We start from the raw sequence: 27,867 nt of genomic DNA on the forward strand, positions 1-27,867 counted from the left end.
GAACAGATTATTACTAGGTATAGAATCCCGTTACAATTAACAAGTGATAGGGGAGGTCATTTTGTTAATCATGTTATTCGACTGCTCACCACTTAGTTTAAGATTTATCATTCACTGTCGAGTCTGTACTATCCAAGAGCGAACGGACAGGTAGAGGCCACCAATAAAATTCTAGTATTCATCATCTACAAATCCTGTGCGGTGGAAGGTGCTGATTGGGAGGAAAACTTACTCGCTGCCCTGTGGGCTTATCGCACGGCGTACAAGGTGACGACAGGGCACACACCATTCAGTTAATGTTTGGACAGGAAGCAGTGGTTCCAGCGGAATTCATGATTCCGAGTCTCCAAATAGCGTTGGAAAACAAGTTGGATGACGACGGAAGCTCACAAGAGCGATTGAATAATTTGAATAAGCTGGAGTAGAAACGGTTGTTGGCATAGTGGGCGACGGAAGTGGCACAGAACAGACGCAAGCTCTGGCATGATAAGCATCTGAAATGTAGCAGATTCCAGCCGGGACAGTTGGTATTGAAGTATGATGGCCGTAATGAAATCAAGCCGAGAAAATTGAAGGTGCGATGGGTTGGACCATATCAGATCCGAGAAATTGGTGACAATGGAGCAATCAAACTGGCGACCTTGGACGGACAGGAGATGGCTCAGTTAGTTAACGGATCTAAATTGAAACTATATTGCGAAAGAAAGTTCTCGCCGTTTTTGAATCCTCCATTGTCGTCATTAAAGGACTCTCTGGCGGTGACGTCATCTGGAGGTACCTCTGTTATTTGATGTGTTAAAAAAAAAATAAAAAAATTGAGGGGCCCCGCGAACAAAAAGGCCCCGCGGGCAACAGCGTGTTAGCGGGCAAAGCCAAAAGCCTCGCGGGCAAGAAAGTGAAAGGCCCTGCGAACAGTCTGTCTGCGGGTTAATAAAAGCCCTGCGGGCTTTCAACTTATAAAACTTAAAACTCCTTTGCTAGTCAGAGTTTCTCCGCCGGTCAACCTCCTCCGCTAAAAAAAAAGCCCGTGGGTATACAAACAAAACGAGCAGTTTCAAATTTCTATCGTGAATGGAAGGAGTGGAGCACGGGTGAGATGCAGGGAAATTCAATATTTTCTCCTCATTTCGTCTGGGAAGCCGCAACAAAAGCCTTGAAGGCAGAGTAAATCGGATGGACGGGGCGATTTAGGGTCATCACAATCATAATATTTCTGCGTAGCAAACGAAAGAACCATGGCAAAGGTCGCATCAACAGTGTACAGCGAAGACAAACGATATCTCTTTGTAGAATTAAGAAAGTGGAAGTCTTTACTACAATAAAAGCGGCAGAGCCTCTTTGCAATCTCAGCTAATAGAAGGAAAAAAATGGTGATATGCGGCTTCTCCACCCAGGGCCGAGGTACTGGAAAGTGTGAATTCCAAGCACAAATGTCTTCGAAGGCTATGCTTTAGCACTCAATTCACAAAGATGTCCTGTTAGGCATAAGCTATGCCTTCACAGCCTTCAAGGAGTTGATTCGGTGGATGTCAGGATGAAGGAGAAAGGAAATGAACATTAGGCGATAAAGTTTTTTCTATTCTGTAGAGAATCGATTTTGTATAGCTGGACGCTTCGAGTTTTTCTTCTCCTGCTGTTTCTCCAATAGGAACAATCGCACACGGGTGTTGGCAATAATTACAGGACGAACACTCTGCACCTAGAAATTATCGAACTTGACAAAGGAGAAATATCGAAGGCAAAGTTGGGTTGTTTGTGTATTGTTTTAATTCGAAGGACTGTTGATTAAGATTTGTCTTCTCTTCCGCGGGATAGGGGTGTTTGTACAGTATATTCTCGGCCTCTTCCGCGGGGTGAGATTTTTTTTTTTTTTTTGTAACGGATGGAGGAAACAAATATAAGGAGAAATAAGCCATTTTTGCATGGAGTCAGCAGGTAAGCGAAAGCTGTGGAAGAGTTAGTTGGCAGCCAATATGGAAAAGAATTCAAGGGTTTTGGCGTCGGGAGTTCGAGTTGCAGGCCCCTCCGGTTCCAGTAGCAAGAAACAGAAAACCAAGGAGGAACTCACTTATCTCACCGTCTAGTTTGAGAGTCTTAGTGGGAGTGAATGCCGAAAGTTGTGGCAAGAGACCCTAGAGGTGGACCAGATTAAACAGAGTTTGATGCGGACACAGATGCATTGGGCCATCCAGCTTCCCATTTTTTCCATCCGGTTGTTTGAATCAGTATTGCGCACCATGATAAAGACATATAGCGCTCAGAGCAGAACAAGTACATTCCTCTACATGCAGCAGCAGATGATGGTGTCCTTTAAGCCTAGGGATTTCACTAGGGTTTTCGGCATCCCTGGTTCTGATGGGAGGAAAGTGGAAATCAAAAACCATAAACTCTCACGGGAACGGAAGGAGCATTGGATAGATCTAGTGTGCCGAGATCTTATGCCCATTGAGAGGGAGGCAGCGGTTCAGGGGACAGTGCAGAGGGCTTCGCAGGGACTTTATTCGGGAGGGTCATTGGCGATGTATCATGGACGTCATCACGAGCAGGTTGATAGGCGCCACTCGAGCTTCGGATATAGCATTGCCGCAAATTGTGTTTATGAATGGTATCATGCAGGGAGTGGTATATGATTGGGCCTCAGTGCTTGCGGACAAGATGGAGGAATTCATGACGCTTCAGCATCGAACATTTTTTATGCCGCACCATGCCATCGGGCTGTTTCTGGAGGCTGCAGCTAGCCAGATTCCACTGGATGGTTTTGAGGCTCCTCCAAGGGGCAAGTTGGCAGACGAGGAGCCTCCCATATTCTACTAGCGACACTTGGATACAGGAGGATCAGCAGCAGGTGACAAGAAAGTACTCCGTGGATTGGTTGCTTCCGGAGAGACAGATAGTGGACGAGAGGGCACTTCGATGAGTGACGGGGTTGAGTCCGTGGAAGAAGAGGTGAGCACATCGCCAAAAGTTGATGGTAAGGCAACGGGTAGTGGGGCCACATTCTTTACCCCTCCTCAGCTATCAACTTCGGCGCGCTTGACTACCTTTGCGGCAGTCATTTCGGCATTTGGTCAGCGCCATGCCCCGGTGCTTATGACTCCTCCAGCGGAGGCAGATGTCCCATGGACAATGACGGAGATGGTCCCACAGACAGCGACAAATGTTACCCCACGGACAGTCGTCGAGATATTGTCGACGGCTGTAGCGGAGGTGATTCTAGTTGTAACAGTAGATGTCACCTTTGCAGTCTCATCGATAGCACAGTTGCCACTGCCAGAGCCTGAGCTGCAGGTTCGGTTGGAGGTCATTGATTGTGATTTAGTTGTCACCGTTTCATCATCTTTTTTAGCAGAGGCCGAGTCAACTCAGCCAGTACCGGAGGAGAACATGGAGCTGGTGCAGTCAGACCAACCAGAGGTGATGGATAGAGCAAGTGAGTTTCTGAGGCAGCAGTTCCGACTCACTTCTGCGAAGCAGGGTTTGTCCATTCAGTTTCCTAGGCGTTCAGGAACATCACCAACAGTACCAGAGCCTCAGCTTCAGGAGGAGGGAATGCCACATGCCGTAGTTGCGGCAACAGCAGAGAAGGTGGTACCGGATGTGGGCCTGGCTCCTGCTGATGAGGAGGAGAACAGTGATGCGGAATGGTCATTAGAGGACTTCGCCAAGGAGGATTACGGGTCGAATGAGGATAGGTGGCGGGATTACCTCAGGACTATGAAGTCTGCGTTGAAGAAGGGACATGATGTGCTGATTCAGGCCCTGACTCGGCGGAGGGAGTGGCATTTGATCAGAGCATATATCCGTGGGATTTGTCCTCGACGATTTCAGACTTGTTTTGTAGACAGGGGTTGGCCGGCGGTGGAGACAGCTGAGATGTTGGCAGATTGGGCTATTGAGCCAGAGTTGGGACCCAGTGACACCCCTATGATGAAGCTAGCACATGAGATTGTGGGACTATACAAGGATGTTTACTTTGGTCGTCGGCGTGCGGAGGCAGACAGGGTTGCAGTAGAGAGATCATTGGCAGCTGAGAGTGAGGCTAGACAGAAGATAGCCGTCGACTTGGCCGACCAACAGGCAACATGGGCCGCAGAGCGTGCAGCGCTACTGGCAGATATGGCAGCAACAGTACAGGAGAGGGACGTGGCTAGGCAAGGTACAAAGGCGGCGGTTCGAGATAAGGATGCGGCTGAGCACGAGATGCAGTTAGCTAGGAGGCAGGCTATGGATGCGGCGCTTCTTCTAAAGGAGGCTGTCGAGGTTAATTCTCGGATGCAGACAGATCTCCGCATCAGGATAGAGCAGGTGTATGAGTTACGTCGCCAACAGCACACTTCTGGGACGCCCCCTTCTCTCTAGTATTTCTTCTGTTGTTTGTAAGTTGTCTCCTACTTTTGTTAGTGATCAGGAGACGACTGTTTTTTTGGGGGGATGGTGTCAGCCGACTAGATGGGTCCGGCGGTGTTTCTGTTGCCGACGGATTGATTGTTATCAGTGTTTTATATTTTGTAGCCGACGGGTAAATAGTTTGTAGTAGATGTAATGTTGTGGCCGACGGACTCCTTCGGGAAGCTTCGACGGTAGTATTTATATCCCATCTGGGATCATTGTAAATAAAGAATCATCTACTATTGCGAATATTATTCTGCTATTATATTCCATTGTCTGTATGCATTGACTTCTTTACCACTATGGTAAACAGAGTCACTAGTATGCGACTACAAACAATCAAAGAAGCATTTGAAGTAATGAAATCAGATTACTTGCAACTCTTAGTGGATAGGGAACTTGCTATCAAATTTGGTGAAGACAAGGAAAAAGAAGCAGATTAACTTTGTCTTCAACTAAGTATGACACATTACTCCTTATATGAAGCTGGAAATCGGAATTTTATAACAACCATTCACATAGATGACGGACATGTTCATAGAGCAAAGGATGTAATACACTTTGTAGAATGGACTAATTCCCTTGGTGAGAATGAAGGTGAACTTAATATCCATATTTCATCATATCTATATGAGGCTCATTATGATGAAGAAAGCTTTAAGGGGCAGCAGGAAGTCAACGAAATGAATTCTGATTTTTACAAGACCAGCTACATGATCTCACCATATAATGGGGTAGATGATGAACCAACTGATTTTACTTTGAAAACTATGGGTGATGGTGATCATTTCACTGATGGAGACATTAATTTGAGCGATGATACTCATGGTGATGTTGAAAATTCAGAACTTTCCTTAACATATGTTGATGGTTTCCAAAGGTTTTCGAGAGATTTATCATCAAATCTTCATGAGATGGCAACTATTTATTAATTGATTGGTGATTTTATCTTTATGCATTCTCCAGCTATCCATGGTTGCTACGTTGGGTCTACTATTGTTTTTTCAGATTTGGTTCAGCCTCTAGAGGTTATCAAGTTGTAGGTTGATTCGTGAAGATTCCTCATCTTGAGACACACACCTTATGAGATGGTTACCCTTCTTGTATAGGGGCATAATGAAAGAAACTTCGTTTTCTGTATTGTTGGTCTAGTTTATGACAACGATACGTGGTGAACTTATGAGTTGAATTTCATGCGTTTACGCGACTGTTGTTGGGTGATCTGTTTATTCAGTTGGTTGTTCCAAGATGATAGGTTGTTAGACATCCATTACCCCACCCAAGTGTTGGAATCACTACTGCTGTTACAGCAAAAGCTCGAGCTGTCAATGAATGTTACAACAACCAGAGACAAGGATCCACGGGAGGCAATTAAGCACATGCCACAAATCTGCCAGTCTATGCTGGACAAAGGCACCAACCTAGAGGGGATGGAGGCACCAACCTCCCAACAATCCCCCCTTAGCATGACTTGAGGGATTTGAGCCCATAAGCGAACGCTTTGATACCACTTGTTGGAATCACTGCTGTCGTTATACCAAAGGCTCGAGCTATCAATGAACGTTACAACAGTCAGAGACAAGGATCCACGGGAGGCAGTTAAGCACATGTCACAAAGCCGTCGGTCTATGCTGGATAGAGGCACCAACCTAGATGGGATGGACGCACCAACCTCCCAACACGAAGATTGTGATGATAGGGTGGTTTGGGATCCAGGTGTTAACTGGATGTATGCGTGGCATTTTGAGGATTCTATTGTAGTACTACATAGTTTGAAATTTAATGTAGTTCAGAGTTGAACCTACCGTGACAACAATACTTCATAGCTTTACATGGGATCCGAGTAATTGATTGATGAATGAGTTTCATTTGGACACCTTGCTTCGCAGTATGGTAGGATGTGTCTATAGATTGTGCAATAGAGCTACCTACAGATTGATATGGGATCTTGCTATTAGTTTATGGCCTTATGATTGCGTGAGGGCAAGCAGTCTCAAGGAGGGAGGACTATAATGTCGCATTTGCTAGGATATTATTAAAATTAATAGGCTAACCCAATTTATATTAATATTGACTTTTGAGGACTTAAGATAGAATTAATAAAGTCAATTTAATATTAAAAAGGGACAAATATAGTATGAACTGCCCACTCATAATATACTATACTTCTAGTAAATTAACCTTTTTCTTATGTGATTATACAAGCATATGCCCATAATTGTGCACTTCCAAAAATATTTTCCAAATTTAAACATCCTCCCAACCTTTTGTAACCTCCTTTCCCTTTTGAGGAAGTAGGTGAAAGAGGGATTTGTTAATAGAGTCAAGAGTGGAATCAATAATGAAATCACCAACTCCCCATTCTACCATTGGAGATAGTATATTTGAGTATGTTGTCTTTTGATAAGTAGAGATTTTTTAAATGACAAGTCAAATTATGATTTAGTTGCATAGTTTTTTAGTCAAATTGATTGACTAAAGTTTCATGAGTAGTGTTTTGCAAGGAAACACTGTTTTGCAAGAAAACACCACTCGAGTGCTCTTAACATCAAAGGAAACTTTATAGGTAAGCACACTTTATTTGGAGTAGTATTGGGATGAGTGACGTCCCAGGAAGTCCTGTTTCATCACCGTTGTGAGCACCACCTTGATGCAATGTGTGATGTTCCATTTTCTGGGACATTAGAAAAATTAATAGGTCAATCCAATTTATATTAATATTGACTATTGAGGACTTAAGAAAGAATTATTAAAGTCAATATAATATAAAAAAGGGGTTAATGAGTGAGAAATTGGCAAAAAGGACAAGGACAGGATTGGGGAAGCTTAAGAGTTACATGTTGGGTGCTTAAAAGAAGGTTGGGGAGTCCATTTTGACATGCTTGGATTTGAGATTGATTTTCTGGTTTCTCCTTGTATAACTTTGGGCAGCTTCAAACTTTCTCTTGTTGAAGCTCGAGGACAAAAAACCTCAGGATTTATGGGTGGAATGGATATAGCCCTGATTCATCATCTGTGGTGGATTCTCTTCAGAATTCATATTTGGGATTACAGGTGCATTTTATAGTTTCTCTCCAATCTGACTGTAATACTGTTTTTAGGATTATAATTTATTCATGTTGTTGTATTGCTGATTCATAATACAATATCAATTTTGAAGTTGTATTAAAACTGAGTATTTTATTGAGCATTTTAGTTCGTTGTTGGTTTATTCTGCTGGTTTAGTTTTCAAAAGATGTATGTTGTTTTCTGACATATTCCTGAGTAGAAATGCGGAGAATATAGATTTGGTATATTACACAATGAGTGTTTAAGCATTGCATTCGTTCTCATGAGCCTTGCGTTCTTGTGAACCACTACCCATGAAACATGAGTCAATGAGTTTGAGTCAATAACTACATAGTTGAATACTGGTGGCAATATCACAACATGTCTTTTTCACATATAACATTTGGATATCTATTGAATGGGGCCATATACAAATGGAAATCATATAAAAATACATAATATAGAAGTATCAACTCTGTGTTATAAATCATAAAATATGATAGTATACTAGAATCCTACAAACAAACAACAAATGCCTACATGGCTAATGTCACCAAAAATGAGAACTAGAAATCATAGCACTATCACCTCACAACAGGACGAGCACAACCTAGTGAACAAAACATGACACACAAAAGAAAACCTTTTGCCACCACCAACATCAACAAACAGATTAATTCTAGACAATTCATAACCTAATCATAACAAATCTCCACCACTTGCAGCTCTACCATACACCACATTAATAGATAACTTTATCTTGGATCCCCTACCCTAAGCTAAACCTCTCTAACCTTACCTTTCTTTAAAATTTCTTCCTGAGAAAATGTCTGTTTGTTCACCATGTAGCAGTTTCTACTTTTGAAAACCCTCCTTATAGATGCCTAACTTGATTACCTTATTGTCAAGGTCTTCCCATGCAAATGAGAATTGGGATTGACGTGGACTCTGCATGGATGACTCAAGTTGACACTTAGCATCAACAAGATTCACTAGGAGTTAGGAAAAAACTTGGATGGACTCAGCGAACCCCGATTTTTGTTTAGTCTTGCCTAGGGCGAGTTTTTGGCAAGTCTCGGGCCCCTATGACTCAACACTCGGCTTGAAACTCGCCTAGTCTTACTGAATCTGGGAACTATGGGTCTTAATTTCCTGTTTGATCCTTTCTTTTCTTTTTTAAAATATATTTTTGAACTTGTCAATAGTCCATTCCTTTAGTCTCGCTTTCAGCTTGCAGTTTTCGCATAGACCTAAAACTGACATAATCCAATGTTGGGAACTATTTCTACCTCGACTCCAAGAGAGAGACAATTTTTAAATATAATTGATCTTTGATTTTTTTGAGACTTATTTTTGTAATTCCAAATTTTAGTTTTCGAATATGTCAAGTGTTCTACATTTTTCAGAGTTGTATAGGTAATTATGTATTATCTTAACTTAAATAGTTATTAGTTTTTGCATCTCCAAAATGCATGCTTGCCATTATTTTGAAAAATGGTGTTCTAGTTCCCATCCCATCTCAAATAATAGTGCCAATACTTGTCACCTAGTAACTGTCGTATTTGTATTCATTGCTGCAAATTAGTTAAGTGCCATTAGAATGTCAGAATATTCAAAATGGGAAAATATAGAAGATTTGTCTAAGGCATAAGAGCATGTTGTATTTTTCGAATTTAGCTTTCATATTAAAGTTTCATGTAATATTTCCCATTTTCATAATGTGTGTGGCTTTCCAATAATCAAACACCTATAAAATGTGTGGTCAAACAAGAAGCTCTGTAACTAATTTATTATTAGTTCTAGTATTTGGATTGGTGAAAATAGAAAGCATCTTATTTCTTTGCGAAATGTGATTGTTTACCCAATAAAGGATGACCACTAAAGATATACCTGTGAATTTTATAAAATGATTTGAAATTGAGTAAATATTCTATTTAGAATAAGCAGCAGAGAAAACACTCATTGGCTGGTATTTAGTGGAAGCTTTTTTCAGATGTAACTTTAGACCAAGATTTTCTACTTTTTACCATCCCTAGTATTGCAACTAAGTTTTGTTCCAATAGGGACTTGTGGAGGACAAGGTTTTTTAAAGTTCCTGTCATCCCTAAGCGTGTCTGTTAATATTTTGCTTGTTAATTTAAATTTGTGTTCATTTTTTTCCTATTTATGCAGTATAAGAATATGGAACATGAGGAATATTCAGCCACAGCAATAGATGAAGAAATCTCACTACCATTTTCCAGTGAATTAGGAGCACAGTGCCAAGATTCACCTTACCAAAATGTATGTGTGACAATCTGTCTTCAAATTAATAAAGCATATCTTTCTTATTTTAGGTGACAAACTGTTATGTTATTCTATCTGTATGGTTGAATTATCTGGAATTGCTGTTATAGTTAACCGATTGCGTAAGTACTTGGTTGTACATTTATGTATCTACTCTTTTGATATTTTGTTTGATCTGTCACGCCACTTGCAGTCCTCCCATCTTTAGTACCAAAAGTGCAAACTTTGGTACAGTTCTTCAATTTTCCCAATATTAAATTGTTTATGCAATTTGAAGACAAATTATTTAAATTTCTTATCAAAATAATTTTTGTAGTTTAATTTCCTTATCAGTGCTCTCATGTGAATATTAGAAAATTTCTGTATCTTTTAAAATCTCTCTATTTTTTGATTATATATCCCCTATAAATGGCCTCCCTCCTTTTTCCATTGTCGAAATGCATGTCCCCGTCCCCACTATTCTCATCCCCAAAGCTTGGGGTAACATATATATTGTATTACGTTCACATTTTTTTAAATACATTTAATATTTGTATTATTATTATTATAATATATTAAAGATAGGGTGAAAACAGTACACAGTAGATCAAAACATAGTTCCAGCCAGCATAGAGCTGATTCTTATAGGTAAACCACTTAGGGTCTCATGAACCATCTTAACCACTATCAGATCTACAAATTCTGTTACATTACAATATCCACAATAATATATACATAACTTGTACTCTTAGTATGTTCCTATGTTACTGCAGTCGCTACAACATGAAGGGGGCTTTAAAGACAATATTAGAGACAATTTTTAAGTGAATTGTTGTAATTTGAGACAAAAAAAAGTTGTGTATTGTCTTTAAGCAAGTGTCTTAAACTATTGTTGTAAATGATTGTCTTATAAAGACAATAAAGAACAACACTATTATTGTCTCTTAGAGACAATTTTAATTTTTGTCTTTGTAGAAACTATTGTGTCTTTAATCTCACTCATTGTATTTCCTAAGATGATTAGAGAGAAGATGGTACAAATTAATAAATTCAAAAAATCATATTATTTAATATAAACTAAAATATAATTAATTAATTCATGTTAAGGCACGATGGATTTGAACCAACATCCCCTACTTTTAACATAGGTGCTCGTCCATTGAGCTAGCACCTTTTAAAATAAGGAAAATTAGAAGTCAAGGTTTTGCAAATATGAGCTACAAAAAGGGAGCAAAACAAATTAATTCAATGAGGAGGAACATTGGTGGTGAATTGGACTTACATATGGATAGATGGTACTAGGTTTTGGCACATTCAATCTTGCACACTTTGAGGTTGCTAGCTCATCACACAAATGTTTGAACAAATTAGATGAGACTTAAACTTGTTTTAATTGTAGACTATAAAGCATGATAATTGTTGACTATAAAGCATGATTTCAAATGTTGATTACAAGGTTTTTGATAGTTTAAAAAAATTGAACTCTAATTAAAAAGACTTTACAAGTATGTTCTCTACGTGTGTTGACCTGAGGCTTTGAAAACGGGTATCCACATACAACAATGGAGAGATTTTAGCTGCAACTGATCTGGTACACATGTACGCCTAATGTGGAAGCAAAGACGGGCATGTTAACCATTTGTCATGACCACTTATGCCAAGAATGAAAGCCGTTAAAGTAACTGATTTATTAAATCAAATTATAAATCGTTGCATTCTAAGAAGACCATTCAACTCCAATTCTAAACATGAGAATACACATCAAGTAGAAGTTGAATTACCTTAGGGAAGACGAATGGAAGAATTTTTTTAAAAAGAAGGAAGTGCATTCAGTTTAATATAAGAGGGAAGTGCATTGGAGATTAGGTAGGCTGTTGTGCACAAGAAATAAAAGTGGAGTTGTGGGTAATGATAGGGAGATTTGAGGAGGAAGAAAATGGCTAAGAAGGGTGTAGTAAGAGGGAAAAACCTAGTGCGTATGGACTATGTGTGGGAAAATGAAAATAGAAGGAAAAAAGACAAAAGAATGCATACTAGAAAAAGATAGACTGCAAGAAGAATAATATTGGTTGAAGAAAGATAGGGATTGTGTTTCTTGTTTGGATTCATCATGGATTACGGAAATGTGAATCTTTGTCAAAGACAAATTTTAGAGTTCAATATTTTGCAAATTGATGCCATTATAATATAAGTTTTTTTTTGCAAGCTTGATCAAATCTCTGGATGCACAAGGACTTAAAACTATCAGCAATTTATTCCAAAAACTTGCTGGTTTAAGTTGAGCATTGCCATATCTATTTGGAGGTTGGTGTATGTGAATGGTTTTGACAGGCTATAAACACTATTTTTCGGTTTTTGAGTTTCTATCACAATAGTAGAATCCATTAAGTAAGATAAAGTAAATTTTAACCAACTAGGTGTATATTTAATTCCGAAAGATGATGTTCTAGGCACAGTGGAGAAGATAAAGTTATCAATGTGATATTTGTAGTCTTGAAGAGCACTTTCCCAATCAAGAATTCCTACGCAAAATAATACATATCCAATTGCAGTCAATCCATGAAAACAATTTGTATTAAAGCATCTACTTAGCTTTATTTTGAATAATATAAGACAGAAAAATACCGACAATGAAAACTTGAAATATATTAGTACCCACAACTTAAAGTTTTTGTACTTTTTAACTTTTTTTTTTTTTTTTGAGGCAAAGTGCTTGGCACATTCCAACACGACCTCAAGTTCTCGAGCAACCATTGGGAAAATGCATACCAAATGAATTACAACTTCTTTTGATTTGAAGCATGCCTTTTTGACGGGATGTCTTTATTCTTTGAAGAAGTTTTGACATATCTTGAAATGTGCGCCATAATATGAAGATGAAAACATCTTCCAATGAGATTGGATCCATGAAAACTTTGGGATTTGAGTTACAATGACAAATCCATGGGGGATGAGTGTTTGAAGTATGGATTAGAGACTTGTGAAACACATGTGATGGTAGGAAATGAATCAGAAAGCATATGTATTTGGGTAGAAAGGGCCAAAATTAGACTCTCAAGGATGAGTTGCACATGGGCAAAGATGGACTTTTGTGGGTATGGCCTTCTGGACGGAATAGCTTTAGTCTTCGAAGAAGTTTTTACATATCTTGAAAAGTGCACAATAACATGAAGATGAAAACATCTTCCAATGAGATTGGATGTATGAAAATTTTGGGATTTGAGTTACAATGATAAATCCATGAGGGATGAGTGTTTGAAGTATGGATTAGATACATATTAAACACATGTGATGGCTGGAAATGAACCAAAAAGCCTATATATTTGGACGAAAAGGGCCAAAATTAGATTCTCAAGGGTGAATTGCAATTGGGCAAAGATTGACTTTTGTGGGTATGGCCAAGAATGCAAGTTGGGGTGCATATGGATGTCTGCAAATGGTGACTTTAGTTTTTAAAAGTGGGACCTTTTACCAAAATCGGGTTCTCTAGAGGTAATTACATGTTGTAATTACTTGAGGCACACATGTAATTGGGTTTAGAGGATGTAATTGCACATGTAGGAAAATAGATATAATATGCATTGACATGGAAAAAAGTGAAAAGATGTGGATGCACTTGCATTCTTGGGTAAGATTCTTCAACTTTCGTCCAAAAAAGGAAGCCAAAATAAGCAAGCAAACAAACAAGCATAACTATTCACCAAACAAAAACATACCTCTTGCTATTGAATCAGACATGACAAACATCAAAATGTTCTTCTACATGTGATTTTTGTTTTTTGAAGTGTGGGGGGATTTTAAAGCATTTACAATGAGAAAAATTCAACTTATTTAAAGAAAAATTGTGAAAGATATGGTATGCTTTTCAAAACATGGACAAAAATGAGCCAAAAAAATGCAACATAATAGCAAAGAAAACAAGAAATATAAGCAAAGTTGAAACCTTCTACTTACTTGGAGCTCAAAGAGCCAAAAATGGAGGAAAGAGAAGTTGAAATGATCAAGTCTTCTTCAAAATTGGGTGCTCTGAGTGCAAATGCATGTAACAACTAAGAGCCTTTGAAAGGTTCAAACTTTCAATGCAAGACCAAGATGTTTATTGCAATCTTCTTTGTTCACACATTTTTGGTGCAAATTGGTTTACAAAGCCCAATAACATAGGCATTTTGGCTTGCAATCTTCAAAATGTGGTCTCCAAACATATTCACATGCAAAATGTTTTTGCAAAATATATGTATTTGGGTGTTTCGATGCAAAAACATGCCCTAGAAATGCAATAACTTGAGGCTTTTTGCTTTCTTTGGTGGAAAATGTGAATTCCAAATCCATTTATATGCATTAAACTCCAAAACGCCTCCTCCAAATGCAAATGAATGGGCTGGAAATGTTGGGCGTTTTTGGTCAAAACGTGGCTTTGAAATGCATACATAGTGATCTTGGTTGACTTGTGAATGCAAAAACGTCTTCCCCAAATGGTAAAACATGGATCGAAATGCAAAAACGTAGATAAAAATCTGAATTTCTGGGCGTTTTAAGTGAAAATGTGTCCAAAAAATGGAAGTATTTGAGCTGTTTTTGACTTAGAAAAGAAAAAACGGGTTCCTTAAATGTATTTGCGAGTTGGAATGCAAAATTGGGGCCGATGGATGCATTTGCTTGTTTAAAATGTATTCATATGATAGTTGGAAGTGCAAACGCACTCTCCATGGGCAAACACATGTTTAAAAATGCATGTAAATGGAATCGGAGATGTAAATCACACTCTCCCAGCCTTATTGCATGGTTAAAAATGTGCAATTTGTATTATGCTTTGTGCGTTTTTGGCCTTAGAAGGCAAAATTGTGGACTTGGAATGCATTTATATGCATTAGAGTGCAAAATCACACTCTCCATAGGGCATTACATGTAACACATATCATGTAAAAAACCTTTTCTATGCAAATTGCACCCTTGTATGGCCAATATATGTTTTAAAAACTTTTTTATATGCCTAAGTCCATAAATTGCCTTTCTAGTGCAAATCACACTTAAGAGGCAATTATATGTAAAGTAATTTGCATGTAAAGCAGACTTTTCATGTAAATCAGACGCTTGGAAGTCCCTTACATATTTAAAATGACTTGCCTTGCATTCTTTTCCATTCAAGTGCAAAATCACACTTTATAGATGCGATTGCATGTGTTATTTTTGGCTTCAAGTGCAAATTGCACTCTCCAAGTGCATTTGCATGTGTTGGAAATATGCTTTGACTTTACGTGCATTTGGGTTGGACAAAGGAAATCTCATTCTCTAGATGCATTTGCATATTTCAGTCATTTGCATTTGCATACAAGAGGTAAGTCTCATTCTCTAGATGCAATTGCATGCAACACATTTCAAAAATACATGTTATTGAGTTGCACAACTTAAGTGATCTATTTCGCACATGTCTAATTGATTATTTTGCAAATATCATTTAAAGCGGTCAAATATTATACTTACACTATATATTTTATATATCATTTGTAAATATTATTCAAAATGTAATATTTAACTTAGATGTTTTAAATAAAATATAAAGTAAAACTCAACATTAAATTATAACTATATAGTGATAAAGTCACTGAAGTGAAAAATAAAAAAGAAACTGAACATGAAAATATAACATTAAGTGCACTATAGTCACCTAAGTGACAGTAACTAAAAAATATAACATAAAGTCATTTTGAGTTATATTTTTCAAAAAGTGAATGTCAACATTAAAATATAACATCGATATTTTAAATATGTGATTGCGCCTGGAGAGTCCACTTTTTGAGCACTTAAATGGTTATATCTTTTGACTACCAAGTCCTATTAAGCCCTAAGATATACCAAATTGAAGGGAAAACCAAAAGCAAGAGATTGGACAAAACAAAAAGACTAAAAGCAATTAAACACACTCAAAAATGCAAGAAATGATGTTGAAGGCTTAGAAAATCAAGCATAGGCTTAATAAAATGAAAAACAAAAAGAATTTGACAAAAGCCTTCAGTAAAAGGATGCATAAACAAAAAGAATTTGACAAAAGCCTTCAGTAAAAGGATGCATTATGCAAATTGGGGTCAATTGATTGATCAATGTTGGCCAATTAAATAATGAATTGTATTAGAGAAATGCAAAACTAAGTTGAAAAAATTTCGTACTGTTACTTGCATTTTGTGGTGACAAAATGCAGGACGACAATTGCATATTGTTTTTTCCTCTTCTTGATGCAAATCGTGGTTTACATGAGCATTTGCATATTTGAAAGGCAATGACCAATAGCATGTAGGTGAACCGCTCAAGTAAATCAGGCTTTTTAAGATGTCTTGCACGTTGGAAAAATATATCTTATGCATATCGGGATTTTTTAGCCTCATTGCATATTTACACGTTTATGCATTCCATGTGGAATCACGGTTTTGGTGTTGACATGTATATTGTATTTTAATGCAAAGTGCAGATTGCACTTTTTGAGATCATTTACACATTCCATGTTGGCTATTTGAGTGCAAATCACATTTTTCCTTTGCATATTCAAAATTGTTGAGTAAATGGCAATAGAATGGAAAATCAGGCTTTTCCAACCATGTTACACATTGCATTTTACTCTTAAATGCATGATCAGACTTTTTAAACTCATTTGCATGTTGCCTGATTGCACAAGATGCCCAAGTATGGAGTTGGACACTTTTTGGGGAAGACTACATATTGCATTTACATGTAAATAAGAAAACTGGGGTTTTCACAATGAAATGCAATGTGTATATTTGAAATGCCATGCAAAACCGCCGAGCCAAGTAGGTTTGGTAGAAAACATGTTGTTCTTATTAGTCAATTGTGGTTTTCGAGAAGAAATACACTTGCATATTGAAGAAGTACTATATGCAATATGTAGTTGGCTTAAAAGGGTGCACTTTGTTTCTTGGAATGAGGAAAAACAAGCAAAATCAGACTTTTTGGGTGCAGCTACATATATTACACAAGGAAAATCACACCTTCTAAATGAATTTACATTTTCCTTAACTACATGTGTAAATGGTTTTAAAGGACTTACTGATTTCAATTTGCACATTTTTATTTGATCCACTTAACTGAATCTCACTTAGGTGACTCTCACTTTTTGGGGTTGTTTACATATTACACAACATTTTTATGTGTCATGCTAAATGGGTTGAAAAAGTGAGATTTTCACTTAAGTTATTTAAGTTATATTAATAAAATGCAACCTAACATTAAATTAGATTAAAAAGTGCACTTTATAACTTAAGTAAGTTATAACGTAAAAGATAAAAAATTGCAACTATATAACTTAAAAACACATTTTAAAGTGATTATAAGTTATAAATTTCAAAAAGTGCACATTTCATCTAAATATAGAGTCTACTATTTAAAATATGCAATCAGGGTTCTAAAGTCCGATTACACATGTATTTAAACCTTAATAAATTTTTATTAACTCTGATCAAGTCTTGAGATAGCTCAAATTGAGGGTATGACTGAAAGCAAGAGCTTGAAAGAAACACAAAGACCAAAAAAATCCAAACAAATATGCTAAAAGCAAAAAAGAACTTTGAAGGTCTCAAAATCAAGTATATGTTACTAGATTTGACAGTTCTAATCAAGCTTTCAGAAACAAGAGCGACTTAGTGAGAACCTTCAATAAAAGGATTCATAATATGAATTGTGAAGGATTAATTGACCAATTTTCGCCAACCATATTATGGGTTGACTTAGAGAAATCTGAAACTTAATTGGCATAGTTTCGTAGTGTTGCCTTCATTTTGTGATGACAAAATAAAGGATGATGAGATGGGCTGCAAAAAAATGATTTCTTCTTGACTAGACTTCTCACAGCACTGCAAAATTATGGAAATCTTCTAAGGAGGTGGAGGATTTTTAGATTGCAAGTATATATTCAAAAACTTAAAGATGGTTGAATTCAAACATGCATTTACAATTACAATAAATATTGCAAACTAGGTTTAGGCTAACCATACATTGCACGTTACACCAACAAGATACAAATGGTATGAACGGAAATCCATTAGACATCTTCACATTTAATCTCCAAATCACTAAAATTTAATTAAAGTTAAAGAATAGAAACCATGCATACATCATTGGAAGTACACAAGGTGAAATATCTCAAATAGATATTTGCTCTGCTGCTGCTATAATATTTAATTATATAAATTATATTTTTCTATAGATTTTTTTGTGATCTTATAGAGCTAGACAAAAGTTGTAGAAGAATGTTGTTTCTTTTTGTATTTTTCTAATCATAGGTATTACAATGAATAAATAATAGTAACTAATAAAATAGAAGTGATAGAAATCATATGCAACAATACATTCTAATTGGGAAATGATTCTAAAACCATACCAACAGAGTCTAATTTATTTTAGAATAGTTCCAATACAGATGTACTTCAAACAAGGTTGACACCGACTGAAGATGGGAATTGGCTACAATTAAACAAGTTCAAATCATAAAGCCCAAGTTGCTACAATAAAATACCCCAGAAATCCTTATGTGAGCTGCTGCAAGGATAGGCTGAACTAAAGTGGTTGCCTTCTCTTTATATCTCCTCTCTAAGGAAATTCAAACCCTAAAAGAACCCTAAAGTGGAATTCATTTGAACTTTATAATATAAAATTATTTTCCCAATAAAGTTGTCCAAATAGAAAGAAATCATTATTTTATTAATTACAAATAGCTCCAAGCATCAAATAGGTCCGAGTAAGTGATAACCAATTAGTAGAGAATGAACTCTTTCCAATGAGTTATCGCACAGGCAAATCGATCTAGATGGAGCCATAAAACTCCTTATTACTCCAAAATGGCTAAACACTTAGCCTTATTTAAATTATTAAAATGCTGACTTAGCAAAATATTTAAATATATTAATATATTTCCCAAGTAGCCAAAGAACAACCCAAACACCTCTAAAACATGAAACTATGTCACCTGCATGTGACTGATGCTAGACAACCTGGGCCAATTGGCAATCTCACCCTCAAATCTAGGGATGCTCCTAAAAAATAGGGAACACGCCCAAATCCCCTAAAATTGAGACCACGAGGTGATCTCATAGAACGTGAACTCTAGAAAACGTTACAACCTCCTAAAAGGTAGGAATCTCCTACAATCAAGGAACTGCCTCCTAAAATCAAGGAACTGCTCTCAACTAATCTACTACCGCCTATAATACCAAATCCGGACTTTAAAACCCTTGACTGAGTCGCTGATCACCACTGCCAGCCTATGAGACTTCATAATAGGCTAACTCTCATGTCATTGCTAGATAGAGCTAAAGAGGGGACATGACAGTCTTCCCCTCTTGGAGATGCTTGCCCACAAGCAATCACAAAGTTGTATGCTGTAAAATAGTCTTACCTTGCCAAGTGGCGTCCTCTATAGGGAGACCTCTTGAGCGAATTAGATACTCTTGAATCACCCTGCTTCTTAGCTGGCGTTCCCTCTCGTCCAAGATCTCCTCAAGAACCAATGTCAGCTTTCCTTACTCATCCAAGGGAGGTAGATTTGGAGATGGTATAATATGTTGTCCCAATGCCTTTTTTAGACACGCTATGTGAAACACATTATGAATCCTACTACCAGATGGTAACTCAATCTCATATGCAACCTCTCCAACATGCCTGATAATCCTGTATGGTCCATAAAAACAAGGTTTGAGCTTCTCTACTTCACCCCTTTTAAGGGTGCTTTGCTAGTAAGGCTGCAGTCGTAGGTACACCATATCCCCCACCTCAAATATCTTCTCAATCCTGTGTTGATTAGCATAGAGCTTTTGCTGATTTTGTGCCTGCTAAAGATTCCCTCTGAGAGATGTCATGATGTCTTGGTTCTCCTGCACCCAATCCTATGCCAAAGGAACCCTGTTGTTACTAATCTCCAGATCAACAAAAGATAGAGCACCGTAACAATAGGCCTCTAAATGGAGTCTTAGCAATTGACATATGATACGTAGTATTATAACAATACTTGCCCAAGCACAAGCAACGCACCCATGTCCTTTGTTGCCCTGACACATAACTGCGTAAATTCCCTTCAACCCATTTATTAACAATCTCGGTGTGCCCATCTATTTGTGGGTGGTAGTAGGCACTAGGTGTCAATTTCGTACCTGTGAGCCTGAAAAGTTCTTGCCAAAAAGAACTCATGAATTTGCTATACTTGCCACTCACTAGGGTCTTGGGAAGACCATGTAGCCTAAACACCTCTTGAAAAAGTAAATCTTCTACCTAGGATACTTCAAAGTCAACTGTAATAGGAAAGAAGTGAGCGTATTTAGTCAACCTGTCAACTACCATGCATATGCAGTCTTTTCCTTGTACTCAAGGGAGACCTGTAATGAAATCCATGGAGATTCCCATCCATTTTTGTTTTAGTATGGGTAAGGGCTGCAATAAACCAATAGGGTGAGTATGCTCAGACATAATTTGCTGGCAGGTCATACACTCCTGAACATGACATAGAATGTCATTGTTGAGACTGTTCCAAGAGAATCTCTCCTGAACTGCCTCGTAAGTCTTACTATACCCTGGGTGCCTTGCTAAAGGAGTATCATGGTAGGCCTAGAGAATCTGTTCCTTCAACAGAGAACCAGGAACAAGGACTCTGCTTTGTAATAGATGACATCATCTATTACACTATACTTATCATTTGAAATCAATCCATCCATGACCTGACATGCAGGCTGATCTTTAGAGTACTCAACTAAAAGTTGAGCCTTCCAAACTATTGAAATCTCACTTAATGAACATAGGGTGGCGATTGGGGGTTTCCTGGAAAATGCATCGGCTATGGTATTGTTCTTGCCCTTAATGAACTCGATGTCAAAGTCATAAGCTTGAATCTTGCTCACCCATTTTTGTTGTTTGTCATTGAGTTCTGTTTGATAAAGGAAGTATTTCAAACTGTTTTGGTCCGTTCTTACCACGAATCTACTGCCAAGAATATACTATTTGAACTTGGCTAATGCATGCATGATAGCCAACATTTCCTTGCCATATGTGGAATATAGCCTCTCATTATCCTGCTACTTCCTAGTCTCATTGGCAATGGTGTGCCTGTTCTGCATCAAAACTGATTCTATGCCCACGCCTGAAGCATCAAACTCTAGCACAAATGGTTGCAAAAAATCGGGAAGTGCCAAAACTGGACAAGTACTCATAACCTCCTTGAGTCTGTCAAAGACCCCATATGCCCGCTCTGTCCATTTGAAAGCTTCTCCTTTGTGAGGCCTGTCAGTGGTGCTGTCAGCTAAGAGAAACCCCTCACAAATCTCCTATAATAAGCACACAAACCAAGTAATACAGGCAACTCAGTAATGTTATGAGGGTAGGGCCAGTCACGAACCGCTTGAATTTTCTCCTCATGCACCTTCACTTCATCAAGATTGATCACATGTCCCAAATATAAAACCTCTCTAAGTCCATACTCATATTGTGATAACTTAGCAAATAGAGATTGACTCTCCATGATGTTAAGTACCTCCTCCACATGTTTGAGATGGTCCTCCCAAGTACAACGACAAATCAAAATATTTTCAAAGAATATAAACACTAGTTTTCTCAACTGCTTGTTGAAGATGTGGTTCATGCATGACTAGAAAGTGGTTGGTGCATTGGTAAGGTCAAAAGGCATTACCAAGAACTCATAATGTTTGTAGTGGCAGCGGAAAGCAATCTTGTGTACATCCTCTGATTGTACACAAATTTGATGATAACCTAAACGAAGATCAATCTTAGAGAAGTAGATAGCCCCATGAAGCTCATCTAACAACTCATCAATGTGTGGAATCAGATATATGTTCTTCGCCATTCGTACCTCTGTTTTCTTTGCCACAAGAAATATTTTTTTGCCTCTTTTTAGTGTAGAACCCTTTGTTCCATGCTTATCCAAAATCGCTAGAGCTTTGGCGTACCTTTTTCCCTCGGTGCTCCCCCTTGTCCTCCACTTTGGACTACCACTCTTTGACCTCCCATATCATTACGCTTTACGATTTTCTTGGGCAGCCACCTCTTTGCTCCACTCCACCTCCATATTGCCATTTGTTCACCTACTCTAGTATTATTGATGCCATCAGATCTTTGAGATGCAGCAGAGCAACAGATGAAGAGGGTTTCCAGGCAGAACTTTTCAAGCTTGGTGCTTCAGTTCTCGGATCTTACCTTCCTACACTCTTTAATAGAGTGGTTTGCACTGGGTTTCTCGAGTCCTGGTCCAGACATGTGATTTACGCTATTCACAAGTTTGTGCCTGCTTCTGATCCAGCTAACTACAAGACTATTATAATCGGACATACTTTTACCAAACTTTATGCCACTGCTCTGAATGCCATGTTATCTAGTGAGCTTGATAGAAGAGGTTGTAGAGTTGAAGGGTAGGCTGGTTTTCGGGCAAACTATCAGACTATGGATCATGTATTCACGTTGTGGGCTCTCATCAAGGAGGCTAGGTACAGGTCCTAGAAGGTCTATTGTTGTTTTGTGGACTTCGGTAAGGCTTTCGATTTTGTTCCTAGGTTAGCCTTATTTTAGAGACTGCATGAGATTGCGATCTCAGATATGTTGTAGATTGCCATTATGAGGCTTTATGACAGGGTAATCGGTAGGCTCAGAACTCCAGAGGGCTTTGTTTCAATTCAGAGCACCATTGGGGTGAAACAGGGATGCCCTCTTTCTCCTACGTTGCTTGGTTTGTATATTGATGACGTAGGGCCGCGCTTCAGCTTCAAACCAGCTATTCAGTCTAGAGTTAGTAAGGGCATGGGTTCCCTGGCTTTGCTAGAAAGACAATGTTTTAGGCATCATTTCCAGGATATTTCGTTCAAGTTGTCCCTTTTTGACTCCTTGGTTCGTCCAATAGTTCTCTATGGCTTGGTTGTTTGGGGGCCTTCTGTTATTGCTTTTGATTGGGCTTCTATTGAGCGGGTTTAGACGTTGATGTTATGGCGTATCATAAGATGCCACAAACTCACCCCTCACAACATTGTCTTAGCTGAGTTTGGAGCTTATCCTCTCAAACTTGTAGCCATTTTTTACTGGATTTGCTTCCTTCATTGGCTTCGTGGTTTTATGGAGGCGGGTGTTGACCGGCACAGATATTGTCATCTAGCAAACTGTTCTTCTTTTAAGATTATGAGATTTGACATCTCTACTAGGTCTCATTGTTGGTATGCCCAGGCCACCTCTTTGTTGGGTTCGATTGTTATTGGGGTAGATCGTCTTTCTCCTTACTAGTTTTTTCTTGATGCTCTCATTCATCTCCCCTTACATTAGGAGTTGAACGAGCATGTCAGAAAGGATATCTATAGATAGTACATTATCAGTACCTAGAGTAATCCCCCGGGAGGTCTACGACCTTACCCAGCCTTTTATGTGTAGCATTTTCTTGAGATTCAGGACGATATTATTGTTTACCCTACTTATCTCTATTGGCGTTGGAATCATGCCTTACGACTTTCTTTAGGCTCTTTCAGAGTTGGTTCTCATCGCCTTAGGGCTCGAACCGATCACCATATGGATTGGGCTAATAGGATATGTTAGTTGTGTACTTCGGCAGATGTTGAGACTGGCTTTAGGTTAGTGCTTCAGGTAGTTCTCTCTTAGTGCTTCGGGTAGTTCTCCCTTATTGCTTCGGGTGGCTAGTGCTTCAGGTAGTACAGTATTATCTTGATGACCGTACGGTAGTGTATGGCCGTACAATATAGGCTTGAAGGTGGTACGATGTTCTCTTGAAGGTTGTATGGTAGTGTAAGTGACCGTATGATGGATGCTTGAAGGTTGTACGGTTCTCCCTTGGAGGTCATACAGTTGTGTGGTGGTCATACGGAGGAATGTCAGTATGGTAGGGGATGGAGGTGCAACGGTCGTATGGTGTGGGGAGACGACAAGTAGCAATACAATTACGGAGTTGTCCAAGTCATACGGTTGCAGTACAGAAGATACACTTCCTGACATGGGGGATGGATGGTGTACGAATAGAGGAGAAATGTTGAGTTATGCAACCATAAATTTATAGATTTGAATTCATCAATAAACCAAACAAGAATGGAGATTGAACACGAATATCCTTCAATTAATATTTGCAATAAGATGATGCTTTGATTTGCAAGATCCAAGCGAAGTATTATATGCAACGTATTAGGGTGAGGATTGAATCCCACCGAAATCGAATAAGCCAAGTAGGGAAGATCTTTCACTTTTGAAATGGTGAACAGTAGAGAATCCTAATGGGAATTTGCAGTACAAAATAAATAATCGGAATGCATACCTGCAACTACATACAAGTTGTGCTTAAATACCCGTAAGGGAAAACCTTTCCGAAGGCGTACAAAGATAGCCGACGACAGAACTTACCAATAGAAACTAAAATAAAAATAGGTCCGAGATATATTAAATCAGTCAGAACCACAAATACAAATAATAACTTGGGCCCATATTAATTAATTAAAGTAACTAATTAAAGGTCCTTTTATTATAATATTTAAATCCTTGGACCTGTTAATTATTTAATTAAATTAAATTATTACATTCAAATTTTGGGACATGACATATTTGTAATCAAATCCATAGGCTGGCAAGATCTGGCTCTGATACCACTGAAATATCCCAAATGGATATTTGCTCTGCTGTTGCTATAATGTTTAATTATATAAATTATATTTTCTTGTAGATTTTTTAAAGATCTTATAGAGTTAGACATAAGCTGTAGAAGAATGGTGTTTCTTTCTATATTTTTATGAATATAAGTATTACAATGAATAAATAATAGTAACTGATAAAATAGAAGTTATAGAAATCATATACAACAATACATACTTATTTGGAAATGATTCTAAAATTGTACCAACAGAGTCTGATTTATTTTAGAATAGTCCCAATACAGATGTACTTCAATACATGTTGACACCAGCTGAAGATGGGAACCAGCTATAGCCAAACAAATTCAAATGATAAAGCCCAAGTTGCTACAATAAAACAACTCCAGTCTGCAGCAATAAAACACCCCAGAATTCCTCATGTGAGCTGCTACAAGGAAATGCTAGGCTGAACCAAAGTGGCCCACCTGCCCTAAAAATCCACTACTTGCAAAGTGTGATTGCAATGCTAGAAATCAATCCTCTACCTTGATCAAACTGTATGCATAAGAACCTTCGAATCTGATCTTGTTGAGGGTTACGTCCCAACAAATCTGCTCTCAGCACTAGGGTTTGCGTCCTAGGTGAGGAATGCTCTTTCAGAGCAATGGCATCACAGGAATGTTTTTTTCTTCAAATATTACATTCCTTGATTGACATTCACTTGATGATTTCTTGAATTTGTCCCTTGAATTTGTATGTTATCCTGTAGTAAGTTGGAAAGTGAAAGTTCCCTTGCAGTCTTGTTTTGTTTAGATGATCTTGTAATCTTTTTCGATTCTTGAGAATTTTCATCCATGGATGTTCCTCATCCATTTCCAAGGCATCCTTTACATCCATTTGTGAACACCTACATAAAAACATCACATAATTATCATTGGTCATAGCATTGTTGTTATGATCAAGAGGATCTAAAATTCAACCTCATCACTATCAATCATCGTTAGGATTGTCAATTCCGAAGTAAGGAATCATGACAATGCTATGGATCAACATCCAAAGGCAATGACTTAGTGTCAAAAGGTTGGGTAAGGATAGGCACAGATCAGAACTTTCATCACCTTTGCATTGATATTGCTCATCATGAGTTCAATTAGGATTCTTTGATTGAAAATATGGAAATGAAGCAGTCTGAATTAGGAATTCACAAGCTTGATTTAGAATTCTTAGAATCAGAAGTTTTAGTTTTGGATCTCTGAGACTGGATTTAGCATGTTTGGAGAAGAGTGGACTTCATATTCGATGTCTTAGATCTTAACTCGACTTCTGATTTGTAGGATTTGGACTAGGAAATCCTGATTTGTGCTTCTGGGATTGAAAGAAATCAGATTTTTTATTCTTAGGAATGGATTTAGAAATCTTGACTTCTCTGGTTTTTGGATTGGAGAATCTGAATATTCTGATTTTGGAACTTTAGAAATGTATTTGAATTTGAGTTCTGGACTCTAAGAACCTAATTTTAAAAATGTGGGTTTCAGAAATGAGCATCGAAATTCTGGTTTGTGAATTGAATCTCTGGATTGGGACTATGACATTGAATTGGTGCTCATGGAATGAGCTTCAGGAAATGCAAGGCATGGGGGGTGTAATGTACCCTTTTTGTATTAAATGAGACACTACGTGAATTATGCTATTCCTTTATGAAATGTTGTTTCAAATGATCAATCAGTGATTAATTATGCGAAGTAAATGTAATTACAGTGATGATCAATGATACAAGTATTGCTGGTAATCCCAAATGTGAATGCTGAACATTAATATGCTGCAGATTATGATATGGCTGTTTTTTATATTACAATAGAATATATGCACTATCCTGTATGTCTGTATCTGATCTTCTATGTGATGTATGCTGCAATGACAGGATGCTATAATAATATCTGGCAGAGATATGCCGTCTCTGATATTTTGGAATTGTATATGCAACATCTCTGATTAGTGAGCCATCTCTTACATATCACTAATGATTTATGTGTTAAAAAAATTATATTCATAAAAGATTAATTAGAATATGGAGATGTAGTCTCCTTATTTTGAAAATAACTTCAAAGATATGGAAACTTTTTAAAAGGTTGACAACAAGGAAGTTTCGATAGTATTATTAAACTAGCAAAAACTAAACGTTGCCTAAAAGACTAAATATCTAAATGACCATTAATATTAAATACTTCATTACCCTCTTTCTATGGTCATACAAATAATTACCCAAAAGCTTTCAAATCAAAATCCATAAAAGGCTTATTCCTTCTTCTCCTTACACTACTCTGCCACATTAGCTTGTTGTTGAGACTCTCCTTGGTTGGTCTTCTGATCAGCCAACCACTTTCTGCAGAAACCCTAGATATGACCAAGCTTCCCACAATAGTGACGTATGATCTTTTTGGAACCTGCTCAGATCTGTGTTCTTTTTGCTAGGTGGATATGCATTTATCTTTGGCAGAAAATGTATGATCCACACTGACTACATCACTAGTTTTAACATTGTAGCTTCGGGCAGATTCGTTCGATGTAATATCCACATTTCTGAGATCAATTTTAATAATAATAGCATTGATATAAGATTAAACAAATAAATAAATATGATATAATTTAATTATAATTGTAATAATAATTATATTGATGAATTTAAAATAAACATTAATAAAAGCTAATACAATATTATTAGCCAAATTATTATTTTCATAATGAAATATGTAAAAACATTAATAAGTGCAATATAATATACTAATTAATAAATATTGTATATTTATATTAAATCAAAATTACCATTTATATAATATAACCATTAAGGCCCCTTTTTACAAGAATCGGATAGCTTGAATATAGACTATCTATAATATTTCAAATATCAATAATATAATATAAATTATTATATTAGAATAATAATAATAATATGGATACACAAAACATAATTACATCAGTCCAAAATATAAATTATATTGCACAAAATTAAAACATAAAAGCTACGACTTTACACAAGGGAAATATATAAATGGCTGGAGGAGAAATATATAAAAGGGTTATGGATTGAGATTTCAAGGGGATAAAAAATCATCGGGCGGAAAAAGGACTTCAGAAATAATCCATGCCATTGATGCTAAGGGGTGCCATGATATGATATAGCAACATGAATAGAAGGATGACGATGCATCATCTTACTATCAATTCACCATTATTTAATAAGGAGTTCTTAAAGGAACCGGTGGCCATGAAGTCAAATAAGTGACTTGTATATGGACGACATTATAACATTTTTTGGTAAAGAAGAAATATGATAGCAGCATAATAAGTTGCAGAACATTCTATGAGGGGATACACAACATATGCAGCCAGTTACAGAGTAAATAAATATTATCTACTGCAGTCTAAGTTAGCCAAGGATAACAGAGGGCATATCATGTATATAGAAGGTATATTTTACACGAGTGACAACCTCAGGCTCCACGATGATCATAATCAGACATCTATGAACAAACAGCCATTGGTGAAAACA

The 27,867-nt window shown here is 37.4% G+C and overlaps 1 protein-coding gene across 4 annotated transcripts in view; it reads left to right on the forward strand.

The window, feature by feature from the left end:
• LOC149558362 (phosphatidylinositol/phosphatidylcholine transfer protein SFH10-like) overlaps positions 1-27,867 on the forward strand; it is a 285,735-nt gene that overhangs the window by 220,676 nt on the left and 37,192 nt on the right. For 2 of the 4 annotated variants that reach the window (XM_089832627.1, XM_089832625.1), the window contains one exon: positions 9,610-9,720. The exons of the other annotated variants lie outside the window; for them this stretch is intronic. In XM_089832627.1, the coding sequence (XP_089688753.1) occupies positions 9,610-9,720 (111 nt within the window). The remainder of the gene's footprint in view (positions 1-9,609; positions 9,721-27,867) is intronic. 4 annotated transcript variants of the gene reach the window in all.

Source organism: Cupressus sempervirens, chromosome 5 (assembly GCF_028749045.1).
Source record: "Cupressus sempervirens isolate cs-2001-9-10 chromosome 5, ASM2874904v1, whole genome shotgun sequence".
Taxonomy (NCBI): domain Eukaryota; kingdom Viridiplantae; phylum Streptophyta; class Pinopsida; order Cupressales; family Cupressaceae; genus Cupressus; species Cupressus sempervirens.